Here is a 17446-nt window from a genome sequence, read left to right as displayed (position 1 = left end):
AGTGCGGAAAGAGTTTCAGACAGAACAGTCACCTTGTCAAACATAAAAGGATTCACACGGGGGAGAAACCCTATCGGTGCTTGGAGTGTGGAAAAAGCTTTACTGCAGCCTTACATCTTACATATCATAGGAGAATGCACACAGCAAGTGCTTGGAATGTGGAAAGAGTTTCAATTGCAGCAGTTATTTTATTTGCCATAAAAGGATCCACACAGGAGAAACCATATAAGTGCCGGAATGCGGAAAGCGATTCAATCTTGCTTATCATAAAAGGATGCATACAGAGAGAAACCGTACAAATGCACAGAGTGTGGGAAGAGCTTTTCATATAACAATGGCCTTAGGTACCATCAAAGAATCCATACTGGAGAGAAACCATATACCTGCTTGAAGTGTGGAAAGAAATTCAGTGCAAGTGCAAACCTTATGATGCATATAAGAATCCACACTGGGGAGAAACCGTATAAATGCACGGAGTGTGGGAAGAGCTTCCGTCAGAACAGCGTCTTTATTTGCCATAAAAGGATCCACACAGGAGAAAAACCGTACAAGTGTACGGAGTGCGGCAAGAACTTCCGTCAGAACAGTAACCTTATCATACACAAAATAATTCACACAGGAGAGAAACCATACGAATGCACAGAATGTGGAAAGAGCTTCAGTCACAAAAGTCACCTCACGAGACATAAAAAAATCCACACGGGAGAGAAACCGTGTAAGTGCACAGATTGTGGAAAGAGTTTTAGTCGAAACAGTCACCTTACAAAACATAAAAGAATCCACACAAGAGAGAAACCGTAACTTGGAAGCCTTCATCACGCAAGTATTTTCTTCTTATAAAGGGAAAAATAGAAATATGTTGACTGTAAAGTTCCGTAGCCTTGTCAGACTTAAAGGAATTCACATGGCAGAACCATAAAAATGCCTGGAAGTGTGGAAATAAATTTAAAAGAGTGTTGCACTTATTTCTTATAAGAGGTTGTATTGTGGAAGAATGTCAGGACCGGCCTTTTTTTCCCTTAAAAAAACAATACAGGAGAAAACACATGTAAGTTTGGTTGAGCTACATGTGAAAAGACCGTATCCATTTAGTATAAAAAATATATGTAGATATGGGTCAAAGAAACTGCTTTAATAAGGCCTATCATCTTACATCTTAGAGACTTTCCACTCAGGAGAGAAACTGTAAATGAGCAGAATGTGAAAAAGTAGTGACAGCTGAGTCTGTAAAGTGACCCTGACAAAGAGCAACTTCATTTTGTTACTCGCAAAGAAATTATAATCCTTGCAAAATAATATTTCCAATTGGTTAATGTGAAGCCATTTTTTTTAGGTGAGGCATGCAAGAAATGAAGGGTTTGGATCATGAGATGTCGAAATCATTTTGATCCCCTGAAGAGATCTCTGATTAAAATCCTGGATCTGAGCTTCACTTCTTATAACTTCCTCCATTTGGTTCTTCTCAGTGTTATTACCAACCAGCGATTATGAAATTTTGTAATTATGTTTTTTCTTCCAACCTGCAGTGTCAGTGTTCCAGGTGGGCCCAAGTTAGGCGTGCTAGCTTAGTTCCTGAAATAGGCCTCAGTTGGTAACTGCTGTCATTTGTTGAAACAAAAGAAATCCTAAATATACATCCAAAACATTTTCTCTGATAAAGAAAATGTGAAAGAAAAGATTGAAAGGACTCCAAAGAGGAATGCCTGAAGAAGGAGGAATTATTGCTATTTATTATTGTTACGTATAGCAGAATGTGAAATCATAGTCACCAGTTCTTTAGCTAGTGTTGGTCTTCATATTCTTATGGTTTGTCACAGTCACCTAATTTAGACTGGATTTGGCATTACATTTTTATCTCACTTTTTTTATTTTACATTTCGACACTTTGAGGTGGCAAATATACCCAAATCTTTACCTTCATTCGTGATACCCAAATATCTCCTATTTTCCCCAAAATCCTGTGGAGTGGCATGGGCCAGGCTGAGAGTGAGTGAGTGGCAAAAAGTCACCCAAAATGTTTAGATTGAAAATGAATTGAAATGTTTGCAAGGGATATTTTAAAAAGACTTATAAAAGAAAACATGCCATCAATATACCAAATGTTCTATGGATTTGGCCAAAGAGGGGGGGGGGGGGAAATGAACTGAATTTTTATTTTGCCTCATTTGTTGTGACCAAGGAAGTATTAATCCCTCTCCCCAGTGTGAGAATACGTTGAGAATATTTCCCGTACTGGAATTAGATTGGGGCACAGTGGGGTTCATCAAGAGTTCAGGTTAAGTGCCATCAGGTGTGGGTTTATCTCCTCGATTCCAGTTGGACCAGGTCTGCTGAATTCTTTTCTTGTTGTCCCCGCCTCCTTTATGCTCTCCAGCTTTTCGGCGAGGAACTGGTCGCAGACTGATGTGTCGGACTGAAACGAGAAAGAATTAATATCCTCCCCCCATGCCCACAGTCGCCAAGAGTGGGACTGATGGCCGTTTCCCCCTCTCCAAGAAGGGGCGTGCAGGTAAGCCAACGCCCCGTTCTCTCTGTCGGGGGAAATGGCCGTCAGGATTGGGACATACCAAAGCTTGTCCTCATGGGAGGGATAATGGTGAACTGTCATTGCTGATCCGAATGAACCGCCTGTAGAACTCGTCTCCCAAATGCTGCATCTGCCGATGCATAAGCATCCACACGATAGTGGCGAACGAAGGATGATGGGCTGGACCACGTTGCAGCCCTACAGATTTCATCGATGGATGTGTGTGTAGACCATGCCACCGAGGAAGCAGCACTCCTTGTGGAATGGGCCGTGATATTCCGCGGGATCGGCAGAGCTTGCTTCTCATACATTGTAGCAATAGCAGCTCTAATCCATCTGGCTAAGACAGACTTGGATACCTTCAATCCCAGGGACACCGGTTGGAACGATACGAAAAGAGCCTCCGTTTTTCTGAAGGTTGATGTCCAGCTGATGTAGATCTTCAATGCTCTCCTCACGTCCAATGTGTGCCACACTCACTCCAGGTGATGGGAAGGATTTGGACAGAAATCTGAGAGCACGACCTTCTGAGATCTGTGGAACCTAGAGTTGACTTTTGGAATGAAAACCGGATCCATCCGGAGCACCACTCTTATCAGCCAAAAATACGCAAAGATCCTGACGAACCGACAGCGCTGACAGCTCTGAGATCCTATGGGCCGAAGTGATGGCAATCAGGAATGCAACTTTTAAAGATAGGAAACGAAGTGACACTTCTCTGAGAGGTTCAAATGGAGCTTTAGTCAATCCTGTTAGGACTGCATTCAGTCGCCAAGTTGGAAAACGGTGTACCACCGGTGGCTTGATATTAGTTGCTCCGCGCAGAAACTGCTGAATCAGAGGGTCCCTGGCCAGGGAGAACGACGAGCCGCACCTTATGACTGATGAGAGTGTCGCCACCTGCCTCCTGAGCTATTAGGGGCCAGAAAGTCCATGTTGTAGAAAGGCCAAAATGTCCAAGATAGTAGCGAAAGTAGCCTCCCATTTATCATTGTCACACCAGGAAACAAACGTACGCCATGTGGCATCATAGATCCAGTTGGTGGAATCTCGGCGAGCTACAAGCATGGTAGGAATGGCTTGTTGCGGGACCCTGGCAGCCACTAAAATGCGCCGTTCAGTCTCCACATGGTTAGCTTTAGCCATTGTGGGTTCGGATGTCTGAGTGGTCCCTGGCACAACTCCACCAAATCGTCTGGAATCTTCCATGGTTCGCGTGTCAAGAGAGTTATCAGATCCGCAAACCCAGGCCTTCTGGGCCAATACGGAGCGACTAAAATCAGCTCTGCCCGTTTCGTAAGCAGCTTGCGTATCACCCTGGGTATAAGCGTCAGAGGTGGAAAGGCATATAGCAAGCCTGGAGGCCACCTGCTGCAGAGGGCATCCACCACTTCCGCTCCAAATGAGGGGAACCTTGTAAAGAACCGTGGTACTTGCTTGTTGGTTCTGGAAGAAAATAGATCCACTAGAGGGCACCCAAAGTGGGACGATAAATCTTGGAAAATCTGTGGGGCCAAAGACCACTCCGCCTGATCTATGGTTTGACGACTGAGGGAATCCGCCGCGCTGTTGTCCATCCCAGATATGTGTTCCGCTTTCAAGGAACGTAGGTGTGACTCGGCCCAATGACCGAGATGCAGGGCCTCGATCATCAAGGCCTGAGAGTGAGTTCGCCCCAACTTGTTCACATGCACCTTTGCCGTCATGTTGTCAGTGAGTACCAATACATCCTTGTTCAGAATTAGAGACTTGAAGGCTTGAAGAGCCAGAAAGATTGCCCATAGTTCCAAAAGGTTGATACCCAGGTGAATTTCGTCCGGAGACCACTTGCCTTGGGTCAGGTGTTGGTCTAGATGAGCACCGTAGCTCGACAGACTGGCGTTGGTCGTGATCACACTCCGTACTGGTTCCCTGAAAAACGAACCCCTGGTCACTGCCGCTGTAGTCCACCACTCTAAGGATTCTGTCACTTCCCTTGATAGAGTCATGCGGCGATCGGTCGCACTGATGCAATTCCTCTGGTGGGGCAAGAGGAACCACTGCAGAGGCCAACTGTGTAGGCGAGACCATGGGACAATGTCATAGGATGAGACCATCTTCCCTAATAACTGAGATAGCTTCACTAAGGGAATTGATCTGGACCTACTACAGTCGGTGGCTAAATCAGAAAGACTATTCTGCCAATCCTCTGACAAGAAAACCATGGATTCACGGGAGTCTATTCTCACTCCCAGGTGTACTATAGATGTGGACGGGATTAGGTGACTCTTGTCCCAATTAATTGAGAACCCATGTGACTGCAGAATCTGTATAGTGAGAGATATATCTCTCTCTGCCCCTTCTTTAGAGGTGGACATTATCAGGATATCGTCAAGATAGGCTTGAAGCCTTATGGGGTCCTTGCGGATATGTGTCATTAATAAAGACATAATTTTGGTAAAAACCCTAGGGGCCGAAGACAGCCCAAGGGTAAGGCCCTATATTGGTAATGAGACCCATTATAGTGGAAACGGAGAAATTGACAGTGCTCTCACCTGATAGGCACGTGTAAATAAGCTTCCGTCAGATTAGTGGAAGATAGGAAATCTCCCGGGAGGATGCACTCCAGAATGGAACGCAGAGAGTGCATCTTGAAGCGATGATAGGCCTATTAAGGGCCTTGAGGTCGAGAATGACTCTCCAATCTCCCGACAGTTTTCTCACAACAAAAAGGCGGGAGTAAAATCCCTGCTTTTCCTGATTTGGAGGGACATATTTGATGGCCTGTATCTGAAGAAGATGGAGAACTGCCTCATCCATCAGCTGCCAGTTACAACCATAAGAAGACAGAGGGCACCGTAAGAAAACCGTAGGGGGGTTGGAGAGAAATTCTAGAGAAAGACCTCTGCTTATTGTATCTCGAACCCAAACATCAGTGGTGGAGAAATCCCATTGGGCATGGAAGAAAGCCAGCCGGCCCCCAATGGGGAGGTTGGCGGGATTATTATTTATTGCGGTTGTATTGTTTCCCCCGCCTTCTCCTGAAGGGCCTACGGTTGTTGTAGGCGGGCCCCGATCTGACCTGACTATTCCGCTGGTAACCCCCTCTGGATGACGAGAAGCATTGAGACCACTGACTGAAGCCTCTAAATTCTTGGCCATGAAAGGAAGACGCGGAGTAGGTTCGAAAATAAGGCTGGTTGACTTCACCTTTCCGAGACAGAGAGGACATGACCTTCTTCTTGTCCTGAGTCTCAACCAAGATGGGATCCAGAGAGGTCCCAAATAATTTAGATCCCTCATACGCTGAGGATGCCAGGCGCCACTTATTCCTGGCATCCGCGCACCAATTCTTCAGCCACAAGAGGCGGTGAGAGGTTACCGTTGAACCAATTGACTTCACGGAAAACCTAGAGGCGTTTAGGCTGGCGTCCGCCGAAAATTCCATCGCAGCAATAATTTTATTTATGTCTTGGTGCACTCTTACATCTGTTTGAGGAATCCTACCTTGAAGTTGTTTTATCCACATAAGAGAGGCCCGGTTGAACAATGATGAGGCTGTAGAAGCTCTAATGGCTCAGGCGGACGCTTGATATGATTTCATCATGGACCGATCCGCCTGTTTATCTTCCGGTCTTAGGGCTTCCTCCGTGGAACCCATTACATGCGATGTCGAAGACAGAGCCACCACTGGGGCATCCACTGTGGGAACCTGTAAAATCTTGTCCAGATCCTGTGCACAATTGTAGAACCACTTATCGTTGGTGTTAGGGTTGGATCCTGATCCTGGGCTCCCCCATTGGCGTTGGACCATGTCGACGAATAATTTTGGGGCCGGGATGGCCTCCACAGTCACCGCTGGTTCTGCAAAAAGATCACCTGAAGAATCTGGTAACAACTGAGGTTTTCCTTCCCCCATTGAGGGGAGACCTAGACCTGTAGTGGCCTGTGCCTTGAACAGAAGCGATCGGAAAAGATGAGGCTTAAATAGTCCCACAAATGAAGGTTGGTCTGGTCCCAGACCTTGATCATCCGACAAGGCCGTCTCTGCAATATCCTCTTCTTCAGATAGTGGCTCCAGGTCATCAACCTCCGGGGAGTCATCTCTTCTTGCTGATGTTCTAGGACCTGCAGCTGTAGTCTGTATGCTTCTGCGGTCCTGTTCATGGTGAGAAGGTCTCTCCTTTTGAAGGCACTGAGCCACCCCTTGGCGAATGGCCTCTGATAGCATTAGGCCAAAGGAATCTGGGAGCTGAAGAATTGGTTGATTAGGCAACGTAGGTTGGACCGGTAAATTTGGAACCTGACTGTCTGATGTGACAGGAGCCAACCCCTGTCCTGATGACAAATCAGCCTGTGATAATGTCCTGAATAGAGGACCCATGTCTGGCAGATGATGAAGCGATGTAGACAAGGCCCTGTCAGGAGACCAGGACCCCGACTCCTGGGCTGTGGGGGCCCGAACTGGGCTGGTATACACGGGTGGAATAGTTGACTGGTGACAAGTCTGACAGTTAGGTGAAACAGAGACGGTGTCTCTCTTAGAAACCCTATTAAAAACTTCTCTAATGTCCTATGCCGCCTTTCCTCCGCCCGTGAGCCCTTCTTGACCTTGGGGCGTGTGGATGACCGGCTCCGAGGCTTACTAGATTCTTGTATATGAGATGGGCCCTCCCCAGGGTCGTTAAGGTCTATAGATGGGCCAGGCATTGCCTTTCCGGCCATCGCCTCAGAAGCTTTGTCAGCCATTTTGACAACTTCCTGCCAAAAACAAACGACCGCTCGAGGCCTGACAATTGAAATGGCCGAAGCACACTACTCACTGTGAGGGAAGTTGATTCTGCTGGTGCTGCCTGCTGGCTGAATAAAAAGGAGGTCTCTCCTTGCCTAAACAGCATATGCTTCACTGTGGTTAAAGGCTGCTTGAGTCACCCTGGGAATGCCTCTCTCTCACTATCAGCTGTCAGAAAAAAGCGGCCAATTCAAAATGCCCCGTGAGAGAAAGGCGTTTTCCTCCAGATGCAGGCTCCACAGAGCGGTGGTTCTCCAAGTATCGCTCACCCGCTGGGCTACAAACGTGATTTTTTTAGCGCAAATTATGTCTCTAATGAGACCAGGAAAAAAACTGGCGCGGCTTCTGCGCTCGCTTTAACCACCAGGCAGCTCTCTCCACCGGCTTTGAAGATCGCTCGCCCGCTGGGCTGCTAGCGCAATCATAAACGGTTGCCTCCAACAAGGCAAGCAATCGCAGGCCCGGCTCTTTTTTTTTTTGTCTTAAAAAGTTTTATTTTGACATTCTTATCCAATAACATATCCAATAACATATTTAATGTACCCTCATATACAATTAATCGGGTTTGCCCGGTCACCACCCCCTTCCTTTTCCTTTTACTCTCCTTCTTTACCTTCTTCTACTTTCCATAACCATCCTCCCCCTCTCTTATCTACATCCTCTCCTCTTTCCTCCCTACTCCTTTCTTCTCCCTCTTCCCCTCTTCCTTCCTTCCTTTCCTCCTCCTCTTCTCTTTCCTCCTTCTCTCTTCTACTCCTTCTTTCCCTTCATTCTAAAGGCCCGGCTCTTAAATCAGCCGTGGGCACCAAAAATCGCTAGCCGCAAGCGGCGTCAAGCGCGATAAATATCAGGCCAGTCTCACTCTCCCTTTCTTTGAGACAGCCGAGGAGAGCTGACAGCTTCCGCCTCCCCCACAGCTAATGTGGATTAGAGGCTCTTCTGACGCGCTTCAGGGCAAGCCCGTGATCGCAGCCAGGGAAATTCCGCTTGTTAGCAGCAATTAGCCTCCAACGGCCTTCAGCGGGCTCAGGAGCAAGTCCCTTCTCGCTGGAATGTTAAAGTAAAAACTTCCTAAACTCCTAGGAACTATCCAAATAGAAGACAAATAATCCGACACGACCGATCCCTACAGGGACCGAGTCGAAAAGCTGGAGAGCGTAAAGGAGGCGGGGACAACAAGAAAAGAATTCAGCAGACCCGGTCCAATTGGAATCGAGGAGATAAACCCACACCTGATGGCCGTTTCCCCCGACAGAGAGAACAGACTGAAGCATGCTTAGTGTTGTTTTAAAAAAAAGTCAACCAACAGGGATATTATATTTCTGTTGAAGCATTTGATGAGATGCCCTTTAGAAGAAAGAAAAGATTTGTCCTGGATTGTCCCATAGTGCTGGATAAATAATTGAATTTTACAAAAATGTCATTATGATGATAATGGTGAAACTGTCAAATACTCAAGATTTAGAATAACAGAATTGGAAGGGACTTTGTAGGTCATCTAGTCCAACCTCCAGGCCAAGCAGGAGACCCTGCAGGAGATTTCTGACAGATGGTAGTCCAGTTTCTTCTTGAAAGCTTCCAGTGATGAAGCCCCCTCAACTTCTGAAGGCATTGGTTGATTGTTCTCATTGTCAGAAAATTTCTCCTAATTTCTAGGTTAAATCTCTCCTTGATCAGTTTCCATCCATTATTCCTTGTCTGGCCTTCAAGTGCTTTGGAAAATAGGTTGTCCCCCTCCTCTCTGTGGCAGCTCCTCAAATATTGGAAGACTGCTGTCATGTTTCCCCTGGTTCTTCTCTTCACTTAAGACTAGCCATGCCCAGTTCCTGTAACTGTTTTTAAAAAAATATGTTTTAGCTTAGGGAGTGAGGTGGGGGAGGGAAGAAATGGATTTAACATCACCCCTCAGCCTAATGTTTTCTCATGTGTAAAGTTGTCTGTTAGAGATTCTTGTTATTTCCTGTGTATTGAGCATTTTGTTGTATTTATCTTCATTGCCAGTGATCTCTTGACTTTTTAAGTACTTCCACTTAAAAAATAAATATTGTATCATTATTTGTATATTATCATGATTTCAAAGAAATTTTTGATACAAATATATATTTAAAACAGTGTAGGAAAATGTAGTAAAAAAGGTGGGAAACAATATGAACAATAAAAATGGGAATAACTAAAATAGTTTAAATAACCATTTCTCATTTAAAAGACAAAGGCCACTCTTTTGAAGACAGCAAAGTCCACGTTTTGGACAGAGAGGACTGCTGGTTTGAAAAAGGGGTCCAAGCGGCCATTTATGTCAGGGGGGTCGGATACAACACCATATATCTTCAGTCTACAACAGTCCTTTCAACAGTTCCAAGAAGGCTCCATACTCATTTGCACCATTCAGGTGACTACATCATCCAGTCAGTGCTGAGTCCCATTTTTATTCTTTGAGCAACAATAGTGAAATCAAAACCCCAAATCCTTCCAAATGGATTTCCTGGGGAAGCTGGGAAGGGGCTGATCACTCCCAAAAGGAAATGGGAAGGGGAATCCTGATCTGGTAGTAACTGACCAGTTCGGCTCCACTTTGACTTCACCTGCAGAAGGCCATTCTTTGGCTTTTCTGGAAAGAAGCTGGGTCTGGCATTGCATTTTTATGAAGAACAGCCCCTCTCTGAGGTAGAGCCCAAAGAACTGGGAATGACCAGCCTCGTCCCAAGCTCTCCAGAGGAAACGCCAGCCTGCAAGCTGGTGACTTACAGGGTGGGGGGGGAGAAAAAGAGAGGGAAGATTGGATCCTATCTGAAGAGGTAATTAGATTCAGGATTTTTTTTATTTAACATATGGCAGAGGTCCCCAACCCTTGGTCCAGGGACCGGCACCAATCCACAAGCCAGTAGCCAATCCGCACAAACAAACAAAACTACTGGCAACACATGAAACCATGCCCCCTCTAGTCCATGGAAAACCTCTCTCCACAGAACCAGTCCCTGGTGCCCCAAAAATTGGGGGCCTCTGGTGTATGGCACCTACAGAATAGTAGTGGATTTCAATTTCGGTTGCTACCGGTTCGCTCGTGGGCGCGTTCGTGCACGCATGCAACATTTTTGCACATGCACAGAAGCTTCTGCACATGCTCAGAGATGTCTGGGCGAGTGGGCAGAGCCTCCCGCCTCTGCCGCTACTGGTTCGTCTGAATCGGGGCTAACCAGTAGCAACCCACCACTGCTACAGAGGTCATGCAGTCACTGATATACACTAATAAAACCTCACACAAATATAAATATAAATAAAACATCACCAAATACACGCACACATATAAACCAATGCAATATATGAGACAAAATATTAAGAGAAAACCATTATAAAGTCACTATAACACGGTGCCATAGAATCACAATAGGATGGATATTATAATTCAATAGATATAAGAAAGCTAATGATGTAAGAGCTTCTGGTGTGGCTGCAATGAGATCTTCCCAGATGCCTTGAAATTTCCTAAGGGAACATTTCTGTACTATATGTGATATTGTTTGTTGTGATGTCTTACAGGGTCTCTGCCCTTCCCCACTTATAACTTTTCCTCAATTCTGGCATGGTATGTCTTGATTCTATTCAGGCGACTCCATATTTAGATTTCAGTTAACTAGATTTTTCTCATACCGCATCAAAAAGAATTTTATTAAATTATCCAAAAAGGAAACCGTTATTAGAATAGAATAACAGAGTTGGAAGGGACCTTGGAGGTCTTCTAGTCCAACCCCTTGCCCAGGCAGGAAACCCCTTGTTATTGAACAAGATGATTGTGTCTCTAACTTCAGATTACAGTTGCCTGAAAATTGGTTTCCTTTTTCAATAACCTAACTCAGAAGATATGGAGAATAAAATAACTTACCAAAAGATGAGTCAATGTGAGATATACACCTTCATGAAATTCTCCATTTATGGATGATCGCTGCATTGCAGAGAAAAATAATTTATCCTTTTTCAAAGTACAATGGCATTCAGTGTGAAAATGGACCGCAAAGACCAACAGGAGTGGGAGCAAGGAAAGCAGTTGTTCTACGACTGTCAGTTTTGTTTTGTTTTTGGTTTACATTTATATCCCGCCCTTCTCCGAAGACTCAGGGCGGCTTACAGTGTGTAAGGCAATAGTCTCATTCTATTTGTATATTTACAAAGTCAACTTATTGCCCCCCCAACAATCTGGGTCCTCATTTTACCTACCTTATAAAGGATGGAAGGCTGAGTCAACCTTGGACCTGGTGGGACTTGAACCTGCAGTAATTGCAGGCAGCTGAGTTTTAATAACAGGCTTCTTACAGCCTGAGCCACCACGGCCCTAGTTGCTTTGCCATCAGTGGCTGAAGACCAAAAAGAGCATCAAAGGTCAGGTGGTGGACCTGATGACTTTGAGCTCTTCCTGACTGTCCAGCTCCCAAAGATGGTGAACTGGGTGAGGGAGCAGAGCCCAGGTGGTGGCCCTGGCCGAAGGCTTCCTATTGAGCCAGATGGAGGAGCAAAGGCTGCAAATGAGAGACTCAGATGCTGGATGGAGCCCGTCAGGAGGGTTCTGTTTCCGAAATAGAAATGGAATAACAGAGTTGGAAGGGACCTTGGAGGTCTTCTAGTCCAACCCCCTGCCCAGGCAGGAAACCCTACACCACTTCAGACAAATGGCTATCCAGCATTTTCTTAAAAATTTCCAGTGTTGGAGCATTCACAACTTCTGCAGGCAAGTCGTTCCACTTATTAATTGTTCTAACTGTCAGGAAATTTCTCCTTAGTTCTAAGTTGCTTCTCTCCTTGATCAGTTTCCACCCATTGCTTCTTGTTCTACCCTCAGGTGCTTTGGAGAATAGTTTGACTCCCTCTTCTTTGTGGCAGCCCCTGAGATATTGGAACACTGCTATCATGTCTCCCTTAGTCCTTCTTTTTATTATTATTTTTATTTTTATTATTATTATTATTATTATTTATTAGATTTCTATACCGCCCTTCTCCCGAAGGACTCAGGGCGGTGTACAGCCAAAGTAAAAACCCAAACAATACAATATACAATTAAAAAACAAAATTAAAAAACTTATTATACAATCGGCCGAAAACTTTAAAACGCTTAAAATTCTAAAAAACCCATTAAAATTCTAATATATATAAAATTTAGAAATATGAAATATAAATTTAAAAATACAACAAAATTTAAGCCAGCCCCACGTGAGTAAATAAGTACGTTTTCAATTCGCGGCAAAAGGTCCGAAGGTCAGATATTTGGCGTAAACCAGGGGGAAGTTCGTTCCAGAGGGTAGGAGCCCCCACAGACATAAACTAGACATACCGAGTTCCTGCAACCAGTCTTCATATGTTTTAGTCTCCAGTCCCCTCATCATCTTTGTTGCTCTTCTCTGCACTCTTCCTAGAGTCTCAACATCTTTTTTACATCGTGACGACCAAAACTGAATGCAGTATTCCAAGTGCGGCCTTCCCAAGGCATTATAAAGTGGTATCAACACTTTATATTTATTAATGTGTGAACATTAACGATCAAGAGACCTTGGTTTCCTCCATTTTCAGTCCCAGAGGCTCTATTTCCCCATCCGGATCTTTCCTGAGCAGGAAGGGAAACTTCCAGTGTATTTGCATTCACAGAGATGCATGTAAAAAAATTCCACTAGCTTTGCCATCTGCAGCTGAAGCCAGAAAGTTGCACAACAGCTGAGATAACGGTCTTAGTGATCTTGGAATAGTTCCTGGTCATCTTGCCTGCAGAAATGGGAGATCTGGGTCAGGCAACAATGGGCAAAAACCAGTTGCCTGGTGGTGACAGAGTTTTTTTTTTGCTCCCATCGGGAATTTTCTTTCTAGCCTGCCGCTGTCCTGTTTGCAAGTGTCCCCCATTGAAGCACTAAGCAGAGCTAAAATGTCCTGTGAGAAAAGGGGGGAGGGGGTTTAAAAATAAAACACTGTGGCAGAGCAAAAATGGCATGTATGACCCAAAAAGCGAAATTCAAGCACCCAGAGGAGAAAGATGGTTTCAAATCTGAGTCTGGTGGCTCAGCAGACTAAGTCTGTCTGTTATTAACACAGCTACCTGCAATTACTGCAAGTTCAAGTCCCACCAGGCCCAAGGTTGACTCAGCCTTCCATCCTTTATAAGGTAGGTAAAATGAGGACCCAGATTGTTGGGGGCAATAAGTTGACTTTGTATATAAATATACAAATAGGATGAAGACTATTGCTTAACACAGTGTAAGCCGCCCTGAATCTTCCGAGAAGGGCGGGATATAAATTCAAAAAAAAAAAAAAAGGAGCAGGAAATATGAAATAAAGTAGCCACATATAATGCAGGCAGCGTAGTCTCGATATTGAAAAAGTATTTTAAGAAGATGTTGGATAGCCATTTGTCTGAAGTGGTGTAGGGTTTCCTGCCTGGGTAGGGGTTGGACTAGAACAGAGGTCCCCAATCTTTCGGACCTCAGGGACCACTAAATTCATAATTTTAAATCCCACAGACCACTAATACAATATGCCTAATGACCGGCTGAGTGGGCGTGTCTAGGTGGTCATGCGACTGGGTGAGTGTGGTCAACTCAATGTCACTCACATCAAGGGGTGCCTCGCCGGCCGCTACTCGCCTCTCCCCTCCCAGCCACTCCTTGCCTCCCCACCTGGGCTCCTTAGGGCCCCAACAGGAAGATGTTGCTGGAGCTAAGCAGCCACCATGAGAAAGAATTGGCAAAATAGCTGTTCAAATTGGAACTGACTGAGAAGGAAACTCAGTAGAAGCACCTCACTGAGGACTACGAGCATAGGCTTTATTTATTTTATTTTATTTTATTTATTTATTTTATTTTGTCACAACAATATATGTAGGAATCATACAAAAGATTATATAGTATATAAACATATATGGGTAAATATAAGGAGGTATAAGCATATATATAGAAAGAAGAAAAGAAAAACAATAGGACAGGAACGGTAGGCACGTTTGCGCTTTATGCACGCCTTTATGGACCTCTTAGGAATGGGGTGAGGTCAATAGTAGAAAGTTTTTGGTTAAAGCTTTTAGGATTATGAGAAGAGACCACAGAGTCAGGTAAAGTATTCCAAGCACTGATGATTCTGTTACAGAAGTCATATTTTCTGCAATCTAGATTAAAGCTTAAACATTAAGTTTAAATCTATTGGTTGCTCTAGTATTATTGCAATTAAAGCTGAAGTAGTCTTTAACAGGAAGGACATTACAATAGATGATTCTGTGAGTTAAATTTAGGTCTTGTCGAAGGCGACGGAGTTCCAAGTTTTCTAAGCCTAGGATTTCAAGTCTGGTGGGATAAGGTATTCTATTGTTTTCAGAGGAATGGAGAACTCTTCTTGTAAAATATTTCTGGACACGTTCAATTGTATTGATGTCAGAGATGTGGTGAGGGTTCCAAATAGGTGAGCTGTATTCTAGAATTGGTCTAGCAAATGTTTTATATGCTCTGGTTAGTAGTGTGGTGTTTTTGGAAAAGAAGCTACGCAAGATTAGGTTTACAACTCTTAGAGCTTTTTTTGCCATGTAGTTGCAGTGGGCTTTGGCACTTAGATCATTTGACATGAAAACTCCAAGGTCTTTAACGGGATGGGGGTCGTCTGTAAGGTAATGTCCATCTAGTATGTACTTAGTTTTGGGTTCTTTTTTCCTATATGTAAGACTGAGCATTTGCTGGTTGAAATTTGGAGCTGCCAATTTTTAGACCAGGCTTTCCAAGCAGAGGAAAAACCTGCAGGAGTGCAAGGCCAGGTACTGGCACTTGGAGGTTCAGCAGGAACTTTATCTTCTTCTTCAGTACATTTTGAATAATCCACCAAATTCTTATCCAAAAGACCTTAATTTTCTTGCAAGTCCACCAAATATGAAAATATGTAGCATCATCACAATCACACCTCCAACATTTCGCTTGGATATTAGGATACATACATGATAATTTTTTGGGATCTAAATGCCATCTATAAAACATCTTATAAAAATTTTCCCTTAAATTCTGTGCTTGTGTAAACTTAACATTTCTAACCCAGATTTTCTCCCATGTTTCCAACATTATTGGTTCCTGAATATTCTGTGCCCATTTTATCATACAATCCTTTACCAAATCCTTTTCCGAATCTATTTCAAGCAACACATTATACAATCTCTTTATATGCTCCTGGGTCTGATTTCTAATTTGCTTTATTAAATTTTCCTCCTTTGCATTATACCAATTTTTTGATCTTCTTTCCATCTAGCACTTATTTGCCCATATTGAAACCAAGTATAATTCCTCCCTTCTTCATTTAATACCTGTAATGATTTTAATTGCAATCTACCTCCTTCAGCATACAAAAGTTCTTTATATGTAATCATTTCCTGTTTCTGTTCTATATTTATATTCTCTATTGCATGTCTAGGGCTCGCCCATATAGGAATCTTGTAATCTAATTTATAGGAATATTTTTTCCAAACCATAAAGAGCACTTCTCAACACATGATTCTTAAAAGCCCTATCCACTTTTTTTCCATAAAATAAGTACGCATGCCATCCATATAACAAGTCATAACCTTCTATATTCAAAATTCTTTCCTCTGTTAAGTTAAACCAGTCACTTATTACTGAAAGGGTTACTGCTTCATAATATAGTTTAAAGTTAGGCATTCTTAAACCACCTCTTTCCCGTGAATCCTGTATTATTTTCATTTTAACCCTCGCCTTTTTACCCTGCCATATAAATTTATTAATCCCACTCTGCCAGTCTTCCAAATTTTTATCCTTTTTAATTATAGGTATCATCTGGAACAGAAACAAAAATCTAGGTAACACATTCATTTTAATAGCAATCCTTCCCAATAGGGATAACTGCAATTTCTTCCAGCCACTCATATCATTCTGAACTTTTGCCATAGCAAGTCATAATTATTCTTATAAAGTTTCTTGTTCGATGAGCTAATATAGACCCTAAATATTTAACCTTTTTACTACCTCAAATCCTGTCATTTCCTCTAGTTTTGTTTCTGTTGTATAGACATATTTTTAATTATCACTTTTGTTTTATTCTGATTTATTTTAAATCCTGATACCTTTCCATATTTATCAATTACTTCCAACAAAAATCTACTTGAATTTATAGGATTAGTTAACGTAACCACTACATCATCTGCAAAAGCTCTAACTTTGTACTCATATTGTCTAATCTTAATTCCCTCTATTTTCATTAATTCTCGTATTTTATCTAATAATGGTTCCAGAGTCAAAACAAACAATAATCCCAGAGGGTCAACCTCTCATGTAACATTTTGTAAAACTTTTCTTGTTGCTGATTAGGTGCATAAATACCTATCAACAAAGTCTTTTTTGCATCTATCACCAGTTCAATAGCAATAAATCTTCCTTGAATATCTGCCTCAATTAGCTTAGCTGGTAAATCCTTCCTGATATATACAATAATTCCATGCTTCTTTTCCAAAGCTGATGCAACAAAATGGTTACCCAATTTTGAATTAATTAAATATTTTTGGTCTGATAATTTTATATGTGTCTCTTGCAAACAAATCACATCATTTTTAAATTGTTTCAAGTAGTGAAATATTTTCCTTCTTTTCTGAGCTGAATTCAAGCCATTAACATTCCATGACAAGATTCTATTTGCCATTACTGGCCTCCTGAAGCTTTGAAGCAGACAACGGAAGCTCCTCCTTATCTTCCATCTAGCTCCTCACAGCTTCCATAATGGGATCCTGACTTTTACTTTGAGACTGTTGCTCTTCTTACGCTTAAGGGCCCTCTTGTCACCCTTTGCTCTTGTGGTTCCTCTAATACTGGCAGCAATAAAGGCTCTTGGGTCACCACGCCTTCTTGAGTCTCTTGAAGTTTTTCTATCACTTCTATTTCGACTTTCAAAACTGTAGAAAGAAAATCCTTTGCCTTTAAAACAGTGTCAATTCTATATCTCCTTCCTTGATAGAATAGTGTCAGTCCAACTGGCACCTCCCATCTGAATTGAATCTGATGTTTTTTAAGTTCTTGTGTAAAAAGCAAATTCCTGTCTCTTAACATCTTTGAAGGAATCTCTTTCAACACCTTCAACTCCTGTTCTCCAATTTTTAAAGTTGTCTGATATGAAACTTGCAGAATTTGATTTCTCATAGT

The 17446-nt window shown here is 43.0% G+C and overlaps 1 protein-coding gene across 1 annotated transcript; it reads left to right on the top strand.

The window, feature by feature from the left end:
* Positions 1-134: 134 nt before the first annotated feature.
* LOC131190463 (gastrula zinc finger protein XlCGF49.1-like) lies at positions 135-2439 on the top strand. Its single transcript, XM_058167786.1, has 2 exons — positions 135-143; positions 274-2439. The coding sequence occupies exons 1-2, from the start codon at positions 135-137 to the stop codon at positions 799-801; spliced, it is 537 nt and encodes a 178-aa protein (XP_058023769.1). The 3' UTR covers positions 802-2439.
* Positions 2440-17446: the final 15007 nt, after the last annotated feature.

This window comes from Ahaetulla prasina, chromosome 2, assembly GCF_028640845.1.
Source record: "Ahaetulla prasina isolate Xishuangbanna chromosome 2, ASM2864084v1, whole genome shotgun sequence".
Lineage (NCBI taxonomy): Eukaryota > Metazoa > Chordata > Lepidosauria > Squamata > Colubridae > Ahaetulla > Ahaetulla prasina.
Note: the sequence above shows the minus strand (reverse complement) of the source record. Positions and strands in the feature narration are given on the sequence as shown.